General features: G+C 41.2%; 1 protein-coding gene across 19 annotated transcripts in view; it reads left to right on the top strand.

Annotated features, from left to right (window-relative positions):
* Positions 1 to 16,031, top strand: part of ANK3 (ankyrin 3) — a 681,638-nt gene that overhangs the window by 421,734 nt on the left and 243,873 nt on the right. Inside the window, exon 1 of one of the 19 annotated variants that reach the window (XM_027091783.1) lies at positions 9,662 to 9,815. The exons of the other annotated variants lie outside the window; for them this stretch is intronic. Coding sequence (XP_026947584.1) covers positions 9,780 to 9,815 — 36 coding nt within the window. The 5' untranslated portion in view covers positions 9,662 to 9,779. Of the gene's footprint in view, positions 1 to 9,661; positions 9,816 to 16,031 lie in introns of those variants that run through there. 19 annotated transcript variants of the gene reach the window in all.

The raw sequence follows: 16,031 nt of genomic DNA, 5'->3' as shown, positions 1-16,031 counted from the left end.
AAGACAGTTCAAGCCTGTCCTCTTTCATTCCTGCCCACGATCTCTGAACTCTGGTTGTTCTCATTCTCTTACAAGTATTTATTGAGCATCTGCTATATTCCTGATCTTGTTCTATCAGTGAACAAGACAGACAAGGCCCTGCTTTCACAAACTAAAATTCTGTGGGGGTTGGGTGGGAAGGAAGAAACAAACTGTGAACTAATAAATGAACACTTTATCAAATAGTGCTACGTAGAAAATAATGGTATCATGGTAGTTATATTAGGGCTAGTGTAGACTGAGGGCCAGGAAAGGCCCATCTGGGGAAAGGCTATTTATTCATTGGCCTCATTGATAAGAAGGAACCAGCAGCCCTGGAAGATCTAGGGGAAAGGAGCATTCTAGATAGAGAAAACAGCCAGTGCTAAGGCCCTGGGGCAGGAACAAAATTAGCATTTGGAAGGATGTAAAAGAAGCCTGTGGGACTTCCCTGGTGGTACAGTGGTTAAGAATCTGCCTGCCAATGCAGGGCATATGGGTTCGAGCCCTGGTCCGGGAAGATCCCACATGCCGTGGAGCAACTAAGCCCGTGTACCACAACTACTGAGCCTGCGCTCTAGAGCCCACGAGCCACAGTTACTGAGCCCGCGGTGCTACAACTACTGAAGCCCGCGTGCCTGGAGCCCGTGCTCCGCAACAAGAGAAGCCACCACAATGAGAAGCCCGCGCATACGGCAACGAAGAGTAGCCCTCGCTCGCTGCAACTAGAGAAAAGTCCACGCACAGCAACAAAGACACAACACAGCCAAATAAAAAAAAAAAAGAAGAAACCTGTGCAGCGTCAGCATAAATTCGGGGTGGGTGGGGTGAGAGTGTAGAGATAATAAGTGATCTCAGAGGATTTGTTTACATATAGATTGTTTTAAAATTATTTTATGCAAATAAGCTTTCTTTTCCCGCAATTAGAGTCTAATTTCCTTAAAGGGAAGAGGACTAAATCTATCTTTTTTTTGGTCCTCTGTAGTACCCAGTTCCTCAGTTAATATTTAGTTAATTGACTGAATATGAAGAACTTATCCTTTAGTGTGGCAAAGGGGAGTTACAGTTCAGTGTGGTTTGATTTAGAAATATTCACTGTGGGGTACATCTCATAGCCTAGGAGGTGTGCAGGGGGGACATTCTTGTCCAGGTGCTGTTTCAGCAGTACCCAAATGAGTACATATGATCTTCCCTTTCTTCCTAGTTTATCCATGTGCTGTTTTGACTGCATGTGTCTTTGGAGCCAGTGGCCAGCAGACCTCCATCTGGTTTAGGAGATAAAGAAGGAGGGACCTTAACACAAGTCTTTGTAGTTGAACAGCTACCACCCCAAGATGGCCTTTCTCCCCCGAGTCTGGCACTTTGGGGAAAGGAGGAGGTCTTTGGCCTTCTCTGATAACTGACTGCTGCTTCCCCCCGCCACCCCCTTGTGCCCTGCTGCCTGGGAGAGATGAAAGATGGTCGGAATGTGGGCTGGAGTCATCAAGTGTTCTCACCCCTTAGAACACAACACATGACAGACGCCGTTCCTTTCTGCCCAGCAGCGGGCCATCATGTGACTTGTGCCACTTGACCTTTTCAGTTCCAGACTTGAGGAAAAGGACAGTGCAGATAGGATGATGTGTGAAGATATTTAGTATTTAGTTCTCCCCCTTGTTGAATTTCTGGGGAAAATGTACTTTCAGTAAAAAGGAAATAGCTTTCGTGGTTCTATCGTTTCTACACATTTTAGACATTGGGAGTTGCTTGTGTTAGAATCTGGGGCTCATCTTGATAGCTGTCCGATTGCAGGTCTGTTTGGGGAAGGCATCAGGGCTGCTGAGTCCAGACTTGCTTCTTAATAAGTCATGATGACCTATTAAATTGTTTCGGCTCCTAAGGGTAAGCTGGGATGAAGTGAGAGAGTAGCAATGACATATATACACTACCAAATATAAAATCAATAGCTAGTGGGAAGCAGCTGCATAGCACAGGGAGATCAGCTCTGTGCTTTGTGACCCCCTAGAGGGGTGGGATAGGGAGGGTGGGAGGGAGACGCAAGAGGGAGGGGATATGGGGATATATGTATACATATAACTGATTCACTTTGTTATACAGCAGAAACTAACACTCCATTGTGAAGCAATTATACTCCAATAAAGATGTTAAAAAAAAATTGTTACGGCTCCTGAATTTATGTTGATAAGTGCATTTTTAGTTCCTCCTATTAAACTTTTATTTACTCTTTTCCTTAATCTGTGCAAATCATGCATAATTTTTTTTCTAAGGAATAATTTTCTGGATTAATAGTTAGTGTTTTCCATTTATAAAAGACAACCAGGGACGTCCCTGCTGGTCCAGCAGTTAAGACTCCATGCATCCAGTGCAGGGGACATGGTTTCGATCCCTGGGCAGGGAACTAAGATCCCAAATGCTGTGCAGTGCGTCCAAAAAAAGAAAAAAGACAACCAGCTTTTGGCAAAGAATTATCCACATTTACTATATCTCATATAATGTGTGTGTGTGTGTGTGTGTGTGTGTGTGTGTGTGTGTGTGTGTATTTGTAAGAAAGGCAGTATCTGGAACAAGGATCTTAATTTCTTCATTTCACTCGTGGATGAAAATCTGTCAGCCATAAGTCAGAATGAGAGCATCGCAATTAGAGCTGAAGAACCATTAGAAGATTCCTGGAAACCTAGGTCATTTTATATGCACACGCACATTTTAACTCTATGCCGTAAGATATTTAAAGAAACTGCGTACACTGATTTCTGATAAAACACAATTTAGAAAACTATATGCTTAGTTGATTTTGTGCACCTAAGTCCAATTCCTCTCTTTCTCACCTTTGGTTTCTTCCTTTCTGATGGTTTAAATAGAGAGAAATTTTAAACGGTTGGTATATTTCTGCAGGTGTTTTTCCTTTACTCACAAGCGTTGAACAGAGTATGTTATTCCAGCCTTCTGGTTCACCTTCGGAAATGTGAATGCGTGTCACATTTTCTGGACATCCACCTCGAGTAATGTGTCAGTGTTGAGAATGCACAACTGTAAGTTGATCATCTCTAAAGGTGTTGTTCTTAAGCCAATCGGACCCCCAGATTTCATCACGCTTTCAGACTCCCAAGCCCTGATCGTGCACAACCATAGAAACATAGTTTCATCTGAGAATATGTACATTCAGTGGAGCCCCTTGGAGCTGGGGGGAGTGATCATTTCACAGTCTGTTCTGAAGTTTGCATGCTTCGTCTTTATATATTCAAGAGCCTATGAAATAATGCATAGCTATCTTGCCATTCTGTTTCTTCAGGCTACACTGAACACAGCTTTGGTAGTCCAGAAATAACCTGGCTTTCTTCGTGCAATGCAGGCTCATAAAAACCAGTGTTCCCTCTTCATTAGTGGAGGTACCTTTTGTAATCTGTTAGCAGTAAAGTGTGCAGGTATTGAGATCACACATATATGAAGTGCTGAAGACAACATAGGTTACCACATGTCGTTTCTTCTCTTGTATCTTTGTGTGCCTATGGCCTCATTTGCATACAGAGCCATGTGCAAAAGGAAGGAAGAACAGAGAAGCTCTGCTGAGTCCATCCATTGCATTTCTCCTGGAATACAAGATTTTAAGGGAATGTAGTAGTGGGGCTTGGGGAGTAGGGAAATGTTTGGGTAAGAGTAGGAAGCTGTGAAAGTGGAGGATTAGCCCCTGAAGGAAAAAGTGTCCCAGACCTCCAGTGCAAGAGGAATTTGTGGCTACTTTCTGTTGGGGATAAACCAAGCCTCCTGAGGGTTTGATGAATTGGTCATTTTCACCTTAGAATCGGTTGTTTTCGTAACAGTAACCTGTGAGATAGCTGTTGTGTGTTCCCGCCTGGATGACACGTCACTGGATTTTGGATGGTGAGGGCTTTGGGCCCCTGGGAATGGAGAGGTAGGGGAGGGGCGTGTCTCCTTCTTGACCACTGGGCTTCTCTTCTCCACCCTCCCCTATGGTTCCCACAGGAGCCGTCCCAAACCAGTCTCCTTCCAAAGTCAAGGGGCTCCTGTCCCATCTGAATCCCTAAACTTTTCTTTTATCCTTCATCTTGTGTGTTTTGCTGCTGATAAAGGAGAGTAGAATATGCCCTGATGAAGATATGAAAAATACTGAATATGGCCAATCCAGATTCCTCTGCTCTTAAAAGCTCCCTTGTAGATTAGATCATTTGCCCTCTTAGAAGCTCAATGAGCTGCTTTTTCCATGTGTTCCTGTGAATGGTGCCCGTGTCCTGGTCTCAACTGGAAAGAAGGGGGAAAACAAGGAGAAGAGAGAACACACTTTGTTACTACAAGTTTTCAAGAGTCACATCAGTGATGTCAATACTGGCATCATTTTGTTTTCCTTTCAAAACACATTTTATGTTTTGTCTGAATATTGGACAGAGAAAATTACATAGGATCTAGGTCCTAATGCTCAATATTTTGTGTGTGACACACAAAGAGAGGATAGAGAGTATATTAATACTTCAAATTATTGCGTGAGAAGACAGTGATGTTTTCTGTCACATAAAGCTAGTGGGTGAATGCATCCTACTGGGGTCCTGTGGGGTTTCTGCCGTTTTCAACCTCAAAGACCAGACAGCATTCTAAGTATTCAGGACACTCCACTGCCTTTCAAAAAGGTGTCATAGGGATGCAACCTCCAACCCCCTGGAGGTAGATCAGGGGTTAGCGAGCGTTCTCTGAAAGGAGGCGGAAAGTATGTGTTTTAGGTTTTGTTGGCCATACAGCCTCCCACAAGTTCCAACAGAACTTTATTTGTGAACACGGAAATTTGCATTGCCTATTATTTCCACGTGTCACAGAATAGTGTTATTCTTCTAATTTACTTCCGCCATGTAAAAATGTAAAAGCCAGTTATAGTTCACGGGCAGCAAGAAACCGGGTCAGGGCTTCCCTGGTGGCGCAGTGGTTGAGAGTCCGCCTGCCGATGCAGGGGACATGGGTTCGTGTCCCGGTCCGGGAAGATCCCACATGCCGCGGAGCGGCTGCGCCCGTGAGCCATGGGCGCTGAGCCTGCGCGTCCGGAGCCTGTGCTCCACAACGGGAGAGGGCCACAACAGTGAGAGGTCTGCGTACCGCAAAAAAAAAAAAGAAACAGGGTCAGTTTGGGCCCTCAGGTTATAGTTCAGAGACCCCCTGACCTAGATAATAGCGACATCTGCGGACAAACCGACCTTCCCAATGAAAAAGCCGGGATGTGGGAGGCCCACGTCTAGAATGGACAGGATGAGGGAGGGGCAGCTCTCCAGACATTTGCCTTTTGGGTCTTGAAAGGATTTGTGAAGCAGTGGGATTTCAGGAATGATTTCAGCACAGGCACAAAACCCCTCTTCCTCTTCTTTGGAATGGTTTCTGACCTTGGGGATTATCCCCAAAATCCACTAGCTCTGCAGATGCTACCGACCTCTCCCCAGTTCTTCTCTGCCTCCTCTCACCTTCCTGAAATGTCCGCTGGGAGCACACAGAGGAACCCCTGACTGGGGGCTTGGTGACATAAGACCCAGATAGCACAGAGCACTCACAGCCTGTAGGCAGGGTCAGAGAAGTGAGCGGAGGATCTCACACGTCGGATGAGCAGCTGGAAGGGAGGTGCGGCGAGAAGCAGCCCCGCCCCCAGTCCTCCGCCGGCCCCGCCCCCAGCCCTCCGCCGGCCCCGCCCCCATCCTCTGCTCGCTCACAGACAAAACTTCCCAGGCCAGTCCCAGCTGAGTGACTCGCGATTCAGAGTGGCTTGACATGAGTGGACCCTGGATCCTTGGTTCCTAGAGGGGAGCCTGGATTGATGTAAAAGGCCGTAACTTCTAAGATGTTCTGTATTTCACAGATCCATGTAGAAAAGTATCACCAGACTTTGCTTTAAGCCAGGGGCTCTTCCTTACACAGCCTGATGCAAGTTTCTGCCCCTTCGTCTGAGCCTCCAAATGACAAATACCTGAAGGATGCGGGTAACATTATTCTTCATGAGCAGTATCAGTGTCCCTTAAAAAATCACAAGTTGAATCCCATTTTGGACATTAAATCACTCGGTAAAAACCCTACATCTTGGTGCTTGTTGCCGGAATCCATTATGAATTCTAGGCAAAGCAATAGCATCGATTCTCAGTGTACCCTCGTGGAACCCCTTGGCCTTCCATTTCTTTATCTTTCAAACGATGCGTTTTGAGTAAATGAACTCCAAGTTTGTGTGATTAACTCTACTCTTTATCTTTTGTGAGAAAAATATTTTTACCGATTGGGTTTCCTTGCGGTAGTATGCAGTTGATTTCAGAAAAAGAGATATGGGAACATACGTGTATGTATAACGGATTCACTTTGTTATAAAGCAGAAACTAACACACAGTTGTAAAGCAATTATACTCCAATAAAGGTGTAAAAAAAAAAAGAAAATGATAGAAAATGTGACCATCATATCTCATTATGGAACGTTTAGTTTTTTCCATAGACCCACCAGCCTCCCAGTTCAGGCTCCACCAGCCTTCCACGTCGGCCCATGCTCACTGTTCGGGGAAGTTACCTTCTGTCTTTGCTTCTCCTTTTGCAGCTACGGTACCTGTGAGATGACCATTGATCACAGGGGAAACAAAATGTCCTGGCCAGGGGGTGGGTTGAAAGAGACCATGATGGGAATGATTACTCTTCTTATTTAGTGTGATTATAGAGTGTTTTTCTCTGAAGAGCTCCGCGGAAAGGTTGAATCCGTTGGGATTATTTATCCCTAGGGGTGAGAAGACCGGAGGGGTGGTGGGGGGGGATAACTCAGTAACAGTTTTGAGTATTTGGAAGATGATAACCAACTGTTCTGTCTTCTCACTGAAGACAGGAGATGAAGAAATTGGCAGAAGCGATCTCACTCAATTAGATGCAAGGAAGAATGCCTTGCTAGTGAGAGTGATTATGCCCCGAAGCGAGTTCCTTAGGGGAGGTCTGGGTAGACAGGAGTTTTGACACCTGTCTGGAGGCGGAAGTCTTCCTGTCTGATTTCCATTGTGAACGTGAGGGGTGGCCTGTAGGATCCCAGGGGCAGATCCACAGACCTGCACTCCCAGGCCCCCAGCATTCTGATAAACCAGGCGTATTAACACAGACATCAAGGGTGTGTTAACACAGACATCAAGGGAGGCTTCGAAGAGGAGAGAAACACAGCCAATGTATTTGGAAGGAAACCTGCAGCTCCAGAGGAAAGAGCAGGGCTTGGGGATGCAGCCTAGAGTTTGATAGAAGAATAGTTTGTCCTCAGTCGGGCAACACCTGGCCTGGGGAGGGTGAGGGACCTTTCCCCTTCCTGGCCCTGTCTCCCACCCACCTCGGGTCTACAGCAGGAGGATCAGACCCGCGATGTTCCAGGGCTGACTGTGGCTCTGCTTCCCTGTGTGTCAGTCCAGAAAGAGGCACAGAGCAAGCGAGGGTTTTCCTGGTTTTCTCTGCCAAGGCGTCGTTGCTAGCACGCATCAGGTGCTCACCTCCCATGGGGTGACTGCACAAGTGATTGGATGTGGGAAGGGGGGACGACAGAGGTGTGCAGTCGGCAGGCTCCTCCAGGCATTTCAGAGCAGCAGTGCCTGACCCCTGACCCTCCCAAGGGGGTCATGCCCCTCTTAGGGGCCCTGAGCCCTTCTGGGATGACACACTCCCTTGGGAATCGCTAGCGCTATGGTCAGAAGCACAGGCTTTAGAACAGGGGCCCACCTCGACATGCCTCTGGGCAGCCAGGCCCCTAAAGTCAAGCAGTGAAGCAGACCGTGGTCAGACTGCAGGGAGTCCTGCGGGCAGAGGCGGGAAGCCATCACTCGACATGTAGAGACACGGCCCAACAGAAACGTGTGCCCAGACTTGCCAGATCCTTGCATTACTTATTTTTCTAAACAGGAACTCTACTTTTTGATATGAAACATCTCAATTTTTAAGTGTTGACAACTGAAAATATTTTTAAAAACACACTGAGGGCCAAGAAAACATGCATTTGCTATTTGCTGCCAGTATGTGACCTTCCCTTTAGAATCCTATAGAATTAGATGCAAATCCTGGCTACTTGCTAGCTGGCGTCCTTGGCAAGTTCCTTAACCTCTCTGAACTCTAGTGTCTCGCTCACAATTGTAGAGAGAGAGTGCTTTGCAGTGTAGTGATCTGTAAGAAATTAACATAGTGCCTTGCCTGCAGTCCTTAATTACTATTAAATGATAATGACAGTGATGGCCATGATTATATTATTATTAGATTAAACCATATGAAATTGCTGGTATGTACATGGATGCGACCTACAAAACTGGCAATTCCATGCGGTTATTAATTTTATAGAGTATAATTCAATTATACTGATAATTATATTATCAAGATAAAAATCCTACCCTGTATACATTATTATTTTATCATTATTATTAATATTAAGCTTACACACCCACTCCCTAAACACATACCAATGATCCCCCTTTTTTACTCTTGTTTTTCCACAGTACCTGTCCTGCTGACCAAACTCAATAGCTTGTTTATTATGTTTATGACTTAGAGTCTGTCTGCCCGCCCCCTGCTGGTATATAAGCTTTATTAAGGCAGGGATTTTTTTCTGTTTTGCTCATTGTTTTTCTCTGCCCACACCACCCCAGCACCTAGAGGAGTGTCTGACACGTAGTAGGCTCTCTATAAACAGGCAGGGAATGAATAGACTTACACCCTGGCCTTCGCAAAATTGAATTCAGTCCACCATGGAGGCTTTTTCCTTCAAGTCTGACTGGTTTGAGGGACGCATTGATGAGAACAATTCTAAGTAAAACATAAATGCAAGTTCTTAGGATGATGGTTTTTTGGGGCTTTGACTCTTGAGCTCAAGGGTAAGACTAGTAAAATGTTGCCCAAGTATTACGTGCCCCAAATCTGAAAATTCATTTATTTAAAAAAAAAAAAACCTAAATTGAAAACACTTGACCAGAAGCATTCAATGAGTATTTTTTTCATTTTCATTTTCTTTTTACTGGAGTATAGTTGATTTAAAATGTCGTGTTCGTTTCAGGTGCACAGCAGTATTTTTTTTTTCTGATGATACACATGAGCTTTGTAGAGTGCTATATTTTTAAAAAGATAATCGATTGTATTTGTCCTTAGACAGAAGGAAATTAATTACATTTGGAAGATAACTCTCCTTGGCAGTACAGTATGCTCTCACTGTGTGTGTGTGTGTGTGTGTGTGTGTGTGTGTGTGTGTGCACACTCATCCACATATTCAAGAGTGAAGCTAATGCGGCCAAAGAAATGAAAAGTTTAAAAAGCCCAATAGCAAAGGGCAGGCCTGAGTGAATCCCAGAGGAGGAGAAAATGGTGGTATTGTCTTTAGAAGGAATGTCAGAGCAGCCTGCCTGCAGAGGAAAGTGCTGATAAGCAGAATGACAAAAGCTGGTTTCATGAGTGATTCCCAGCAGCCAGGGTACACTCCCAGCTGATTGCCCTGCTATTTTCGGTATCCCCATATCATGACTAAATACACACAGCTCGACTGCAAGCCACAGATATGGTAAGTCCGTGAGGAATGCTGGGAGGTACTAGATTGTTTGTAAGGACCAAGACATCATCCATTCTCTCCTCCGCCCACCCTTCATTTCTATAGTTCAGAGTATTCTGACCAGCTCCGACCTCCTTACTAGGAGGTAGGGGAAATCTTTACCTTTCCCAAGGCAGATATTTTTAGACACGATGCTCTGTCCCAAGTGTTAACTAATTGAGTTATCAGGTTTCATACTTGGCCACAGAGAATGGCAGTGGAAGAGGGAGAGAGCTTCCCAGAACAAGTAAGCATATACGGTTTCCGAATGAAATGCATTTTCTTTACAGAAGTGTCGTTTGGGCCGGAATGGTTGTGCCTTTTTACAAAATGTTTGCTGGCAGATAGGAAGGAAGCTTGCCTCTCTGCACTGTGGATTGCCTGAGTTCCATGTGTGGGGCAATGGGCTGTCCTTTCTTTCTGTTTTGCTGAGGTCTGGATTCTAGGTATGTTTTGCCTCTGATATAACTTGGAGTGTGCTCAGCTCAGGTCCGTCTTAAGAGGATGCTTATTGAAATGCAAAAAGCTGGTGGGCGATTCGGGGTGCAGGAAGGGCGTAGTGGACCCAAGAATGTAAGAAGGTTTAAATTGTCAGACTTTTCTCAAGAGAAATCTGAGAGCTTTGAAACTCAGCCTTTTCTGGTGTATTAATTACAAGGGGAAGGATGGTCTTTTACAGTCGGGGGAGAAACATGATGGAGTTAAAGTCTGTTTTTGAAACGCATGTAAATAGTAGATGGAGGATGTCATTTGGAGGTTGGAAATGTAATTTTATTGTTTTTTAATAGAATTGCACATAGGTGTAAATAAGTCATCTCATTTAATTTTAAAGAATTAGCGTAGTAAGCCATTTCCCCTTACGGGATACTATATGGGAAAAGGGGGTTGATGTTCGGTTTATGTTTATAAAATTTTGACGTACTTGATTCTGAGGGATTCATAAAATTCTTTTTAGATTATGGCAGAGTTCAGGATTTCATGTGATCTCTTGTTTCTACCTGTGTCTTTTCAGTTAGTGCCAGTTTAACCATGAGAATACACATGTACTATGAATAGAAGGGAGAAGTATTTACTATTAATACAATATATTAAATCCTGAGCATAAGATGAGCATTTTGTATAAAATACTCATAATGACTAGAAGAAGAAATCATGAAAATGAGGACATTGGTGCTAGCTCCAACCTCAGGTAGACAGACATGCTAACGGTTTTGAGAAAAGAACTGTCATTTCTTAGTGCTACAAAAAGCAATTCAGAGAAGTCTCTCACAACTTGGAACCTTATTTTAAATGGATTCAGTTTGAATCTTGGTATTCTTAAAGATAGATTAATCTTTTAGAAAAGAGTATTCTTTCATGATCTTTATGGAATGTCACTGTATTCCAGAGTAGACATTTATGAGATTTTAATTTGAGTGAGACTTTGCAAACATTCTGTGTGCCTCAGAGAAAGGCCTTTCTAGATTAAACACTGAGATTCAGAATAAAGATATAAATGTTGTTCATGCATTCCTGGCATCAATTGTAATTTACTAGTAATATAAGCATATTGGCAGGTGAGTCCTAAAAATCCTGTTATGTCGCTCTAAAAATAATCAGCTCATCATATATTTACGCATATATGTAGAATCTAGAAAAATGGTACAGATGAACCTATTTGCAGGGCAGGAAGACACAGACATAGAGAATGGACGGGTAGACACAGAGGGGGAAGGGGAGGGTGGGGTGAATTGGGAGATTAGGATTGACATATATACACTACCATGTGTAAAATAGATAGCTAGTGGGAACCTGCTGTATAGCAAAGGAGGCTCAACTCGGTGCTTTGTGATGACCCAGATGGGTGGGATGGGCCCGGGGGAGTGAGGTCCAAGAGGGAGGGGTATATATGTATACATATAGGTGATTCACTTCGTTTGACAGCAGAAACTAGCACAACATTGTAAAGCAATTATACTCCAATAAAAAAATTTTTAAAAATAATCAACTCACCCGTCAAAAATGATGAGCTATATTGAAGGTTGAATTTTCGATATGCATTCTGTTCCATTAATTGTGAAACTGAAGACTTTACATATAATCATGATGACATTTGCCGATTACCTAGCGGGACTTGGCTTTGAGGAATGCTAATTGCGAGGAAGCTCTGAGCCCAGTGCAAATATAACAAATCTTAAAGCACGTACCTGAAAAACTTGGGCCTTTTGTGAATTAATTAATGTTAATTTAAAAAACAAAGATCTGAGATCTGAAAGGAAAAAAATCAATAAAAGCAGACCATCTTTTTTTTCTGCCTCATATCAGAATATATCAACTGAATGGTGAAAGCATTTGATCTCAGCCCATATGTGCAGCATTTTCTGTTTCGGTGGGCATGCTGTTGAAAAAAACGTGTAATAAAATGACAGGCTGAATTTGAAATTACCCTGCCCTAAGCAGTGACTCTGGAAGGCTGCTGACCTGATAGAGATCACACAGAAGTCCCGTCACAATAGAGTAGCATGTACTCTTGCTGGACTGGGCTTAGTTGGACAGTGAATAAGAATTATTCATCTCCTGGTTTCATCTCTGACTTGAAGACTGAACAGTTCATCTGCATGAGCTGAACTATGGATCAAATCCTTGCAAAAAGGGTATAGTAGATAATTACATTTTTCCCAAATGATCATTAACACCTCTTTTGCTCCTTCTGTTTGGCTTATAGTTTCTGTAGTACTATTTAGATATTTTCTACAAGATGGCTTAGTCGTGTTTTAGAAGAAACTTCCAGGGATTTGACAACTTCTTATTGTAAAACATTTGCAGCACAAAACTTTTAAAAATGTAGATATATGTGTACATTTACCAAGTTTAGAAATTCTCATGGGTTGCTAATAATCAGGCCTTTATGGAAGAACTAATTTTGCCATAAATGATTGATGAAAAATTAACTCTTAAACTTTAACTCTTAAATAATGCTCGTGCCAAAAAAAAAAATCTAGATTCTAATATTGAGCAAAGCTCAAATTTAATACAATTTTATTGTACATTTTAGAGGCAGTTAATGATAAGATCTTTCAATAGCTGTGAATTATTTTTAAATCCTATAAAGGTACTTTATAGAAATTCTTGGTATTATTTTATTTTCCATCTTCCAACTTGGATGTGTTCTATTTCGTATATCTGGTTTTCAGTAATCCATTAATAAATACATATTGATCTATTAGGAGAATCCCTAACTTTATTGTTGATGATTTTCACTTTAGGAATTTGGGGGCAAGTAGGAAAATTTATATAATCAAACTCAAAAAAGGAATCACAAAACCTATCCTTTTACTGCTGAGACTATATAGTTTCTTATGTCAAATTGAAAACTTCTAGTTATGTAGTAAGTATGATATTTACTTATCAATTAAATTTGTTTTCTTCTGTGTGATGATACAGAGATACTACTTCTCAGTTATAAATTTGGGCAATAACCAAGTTTAAGCAACATTTATTAAACAAAAGAATTTAAAATCTAACTGTCGTGTCTTTTTAAACAGTCGTTCTCTTTCTAATGTTAAGGCCTTTTTAGTCACAAAGCAAAATACATTTGCCAACTCTTTTATCCTAATGCAAATATTTATTTGTTATATTTTCTTTTTATTATGGTCCCCAGAATATATTGCAAAAGCTAGTAATAAAAATTAAACTATACCGTCTAATTAGACTGTTGATAAATATATCATTAGATTATATAACAAATTTCAGAATATATCGGGGACACATCTACAATTACTAAGTAATCATATTTAAGCATAAAAATCTATAAAGAATTTAACTTTTTTGTTTTAACAGCCCCTTTTTACCATTCTATGAAATGAAGGTATAGATGTGTATAGATGTTCAAGAGAGACACTTATTTCCAGAGAATGATGCTGGGAAATTAATGCCATTTTTCTTTGGCCAAGTGGCAAGTGAGTGATGTGACCATTTAAAAAGTAGAAAAAGTCAATAATGTTAAATCCTGCTTTGTAAAATCTGGGTATGCTTCAGTTTTCTTTAGTCCTGAATTCTTGATTATATTATGTTCTAACTCAGCATCATCCTGATATATTATTGATTTGCAAGGCTCCGTAATTCAATGATTATTCTGTCATATTTTGAAAGCACTAAGCACAAAGATAACTTATATTTTAAATAACACTAACTTTTTTTTTAAACACTGTAACTTTTTAAACAGACTGTCTTACTCATCTTTTGATGCCCAGAGTTCAGCACATATTAAACGCTCAATAAATAACTTGTTAGAATTTTGTAAACAATTCTTCATCTCTGAAGAGTGTAGCTTCTCTTCAAAAGAATATTGAATTAAATTGAAAGTAAACTTGGTATTAGTTACATAGCTGAAAAGGAGCCAGAAATTTTTCATAAATTAGATTTAAAATAATGTTTGGCCTTCTAGCCACCGTTTAGTCTTATAATAAGGGCAATTTTCTTAGCTATTTCAATATTTTAAGCAGAAAAGTGTACTAGTTAACTTTCCGTCTTAGTGACCAAAATGAGACTGTTTTTTCCAGTCCAGAAGTTTCCCAGAATACAGGATTGGTATCTAGAGCTGCACTTACACGAGGACAAAGCTTCTATAAAGAATTTTCACACTGTCGTTCTGATATGGTGGTACCACGTGCAATAGGATGTGTTGTTTCTCACGTGTCGCTTCCAACAATGTTAAGTTGACATTCTGAGGACTGTGTTATCCACTGAGAAAGTGTAGTAGCATCAAAGTATTTGGAGTGTGTGGACAGTGGCCCCTTGGAAAGACCCTATCTAGGAAGAGGGGTGAAGTAAGGTAGCCGAAAGGCAATAAATAGGCAGCGATTAGAGTGATCCCGGTCTGTACTTTGTGAAAATAGCAGCGCTGAATTTATTTAGGCTTTGCCTCCCTGCCCATTCGTGGCTCTTGCCTATATTATCCTGTTAGGAGGTGGTAGTCCTTGGTACCATGAAGTAAGTCTTTGACAACCTAGCCATAGACCCGCCATTCTCAAAGTTGGTCCAGGAACCCCTGGGTGTCCCTGCACCCTTCCAGAAGAGCACCTATGAGGTCCCTCCTTTTCTAACTACATTATTCTTTGAGGCCAGATTTCCTTTGCATACTTTAACCAAAACAACACATGGCCAAAGATTGAATGCTGAAGTAGATATAAGAATCTGTCTTCTGTTGTCAGACATTAAAGAGATTTGCAAAACTGCAAAACACTACCAGTCTTCTCACCTTTTGGTTTGTTTTGGAAAGTCTAGGTACTTTTCATGAGGTATATATTTTATGTGACCAGGTAAGAAATGTGTCCTTTCAAAATAAAATTAGTAAACATTTGTTTCTCAGTTTTATCTTCTAATATGGTCAGTAGTATAAGTTATAGCCCTATTAGTCAAAAGCTCTTTGGGATTCTCAATAATATTTAAGAGTGGGAAGGGACCCAGAGACAAACAAGTTTGATAAGCACTACTGTAGGCAGAAGACACTGTGGACATTCTCTGGCCTGGTTTGTATGCTTAGCTGAGTTGCTGAGGCATTGATCAAATCAGGTCAATTTATGAGTTTAGTTCCTTTGTGACCAGTTATGTTCACTTGGCTCTCATGGTCATAGCCATGGCCAAGCAAGCTAAAAACTTAACTTTAAAAAACTTTTCAAATGGTAATTGTGGATAACATTAATTGAGGGCCATCTGTGTGCCAGGCTATTTCTAACTGCTTTGCATATATCATCTCCCTTAAGCTTATCGACAGCCCTACAAGTTAAATTTTATTGCTATTCTCATTTTATAGATGAGGAAACTGAGCTACAGTGTGTTTAAGTATCTCATCCAGTGTCACACTGTTTGTACATTGTAGAGCCAGATTCAGAACTGAGGCATTTTGGCTCCGGAGTCTGAATTCTGAAATCAGACTTGTTGATAGGAAGGGATGAATTAGGTTAGATCTCACTCCAAACGCTTAAAAAACACGTATGACATGCTATCCCTGACTTAGTACCTTTATCTTCTACGTGAAGGGCAGCTCCTTAAACATGAGCCATGCTTCCCAGGATCCATGTAGTATGTCTTAGCTGTTAGATTATAATATAACATTATATATAATGTTATATTATATTATTATATATATTATATATATTATATATTACATATAATATTATATTATATTAATATATAACATTATATATAATGTTATATATAATGTTGGTAGGAGACATTTTAAAGTCTCGTACCATGTTGTAACTACTTATGACTACACATTCCATTGGGTACTTAACTTTGGAATAAAGTCTATTCTTACATGTTTCACTTTATATAGTAAAAAAAAAAAAAAAAATCCTTCTTTGTCTTTACCATGTGTTTTCGTTGTACTTTTAAAAAGATCTTTGGGACATCGAGCACCACTTGCTTTCTCTCTCTCTTCCCTTTTATTGCATTGAGTGTAAAGATGTTACGTCTTTTA

The sequence above is a fragment of the Aethalodelphis obliquidens genome, unplaced genomic scaffold (genome assembly GCF_003676395.1).
Source record: "Aethalodelphis obliquidens isolate GAN/ISIS:26980383/991018 unplaced genomic scaffold, ASM367639v1 scaffold73, whole genome shotgun sequence".
Classification (NCBI taxonomy): domain Eukaryota; kingdom Metazoa; phylum Chordata; class Mammalia; order Artiodactyla; family Delphinidae; genus Aethalodelphis; species Aethalodelphis obliquidens.
This window is presented reverse-complemented; position numbering and strand designations above follow the sequence as displayed.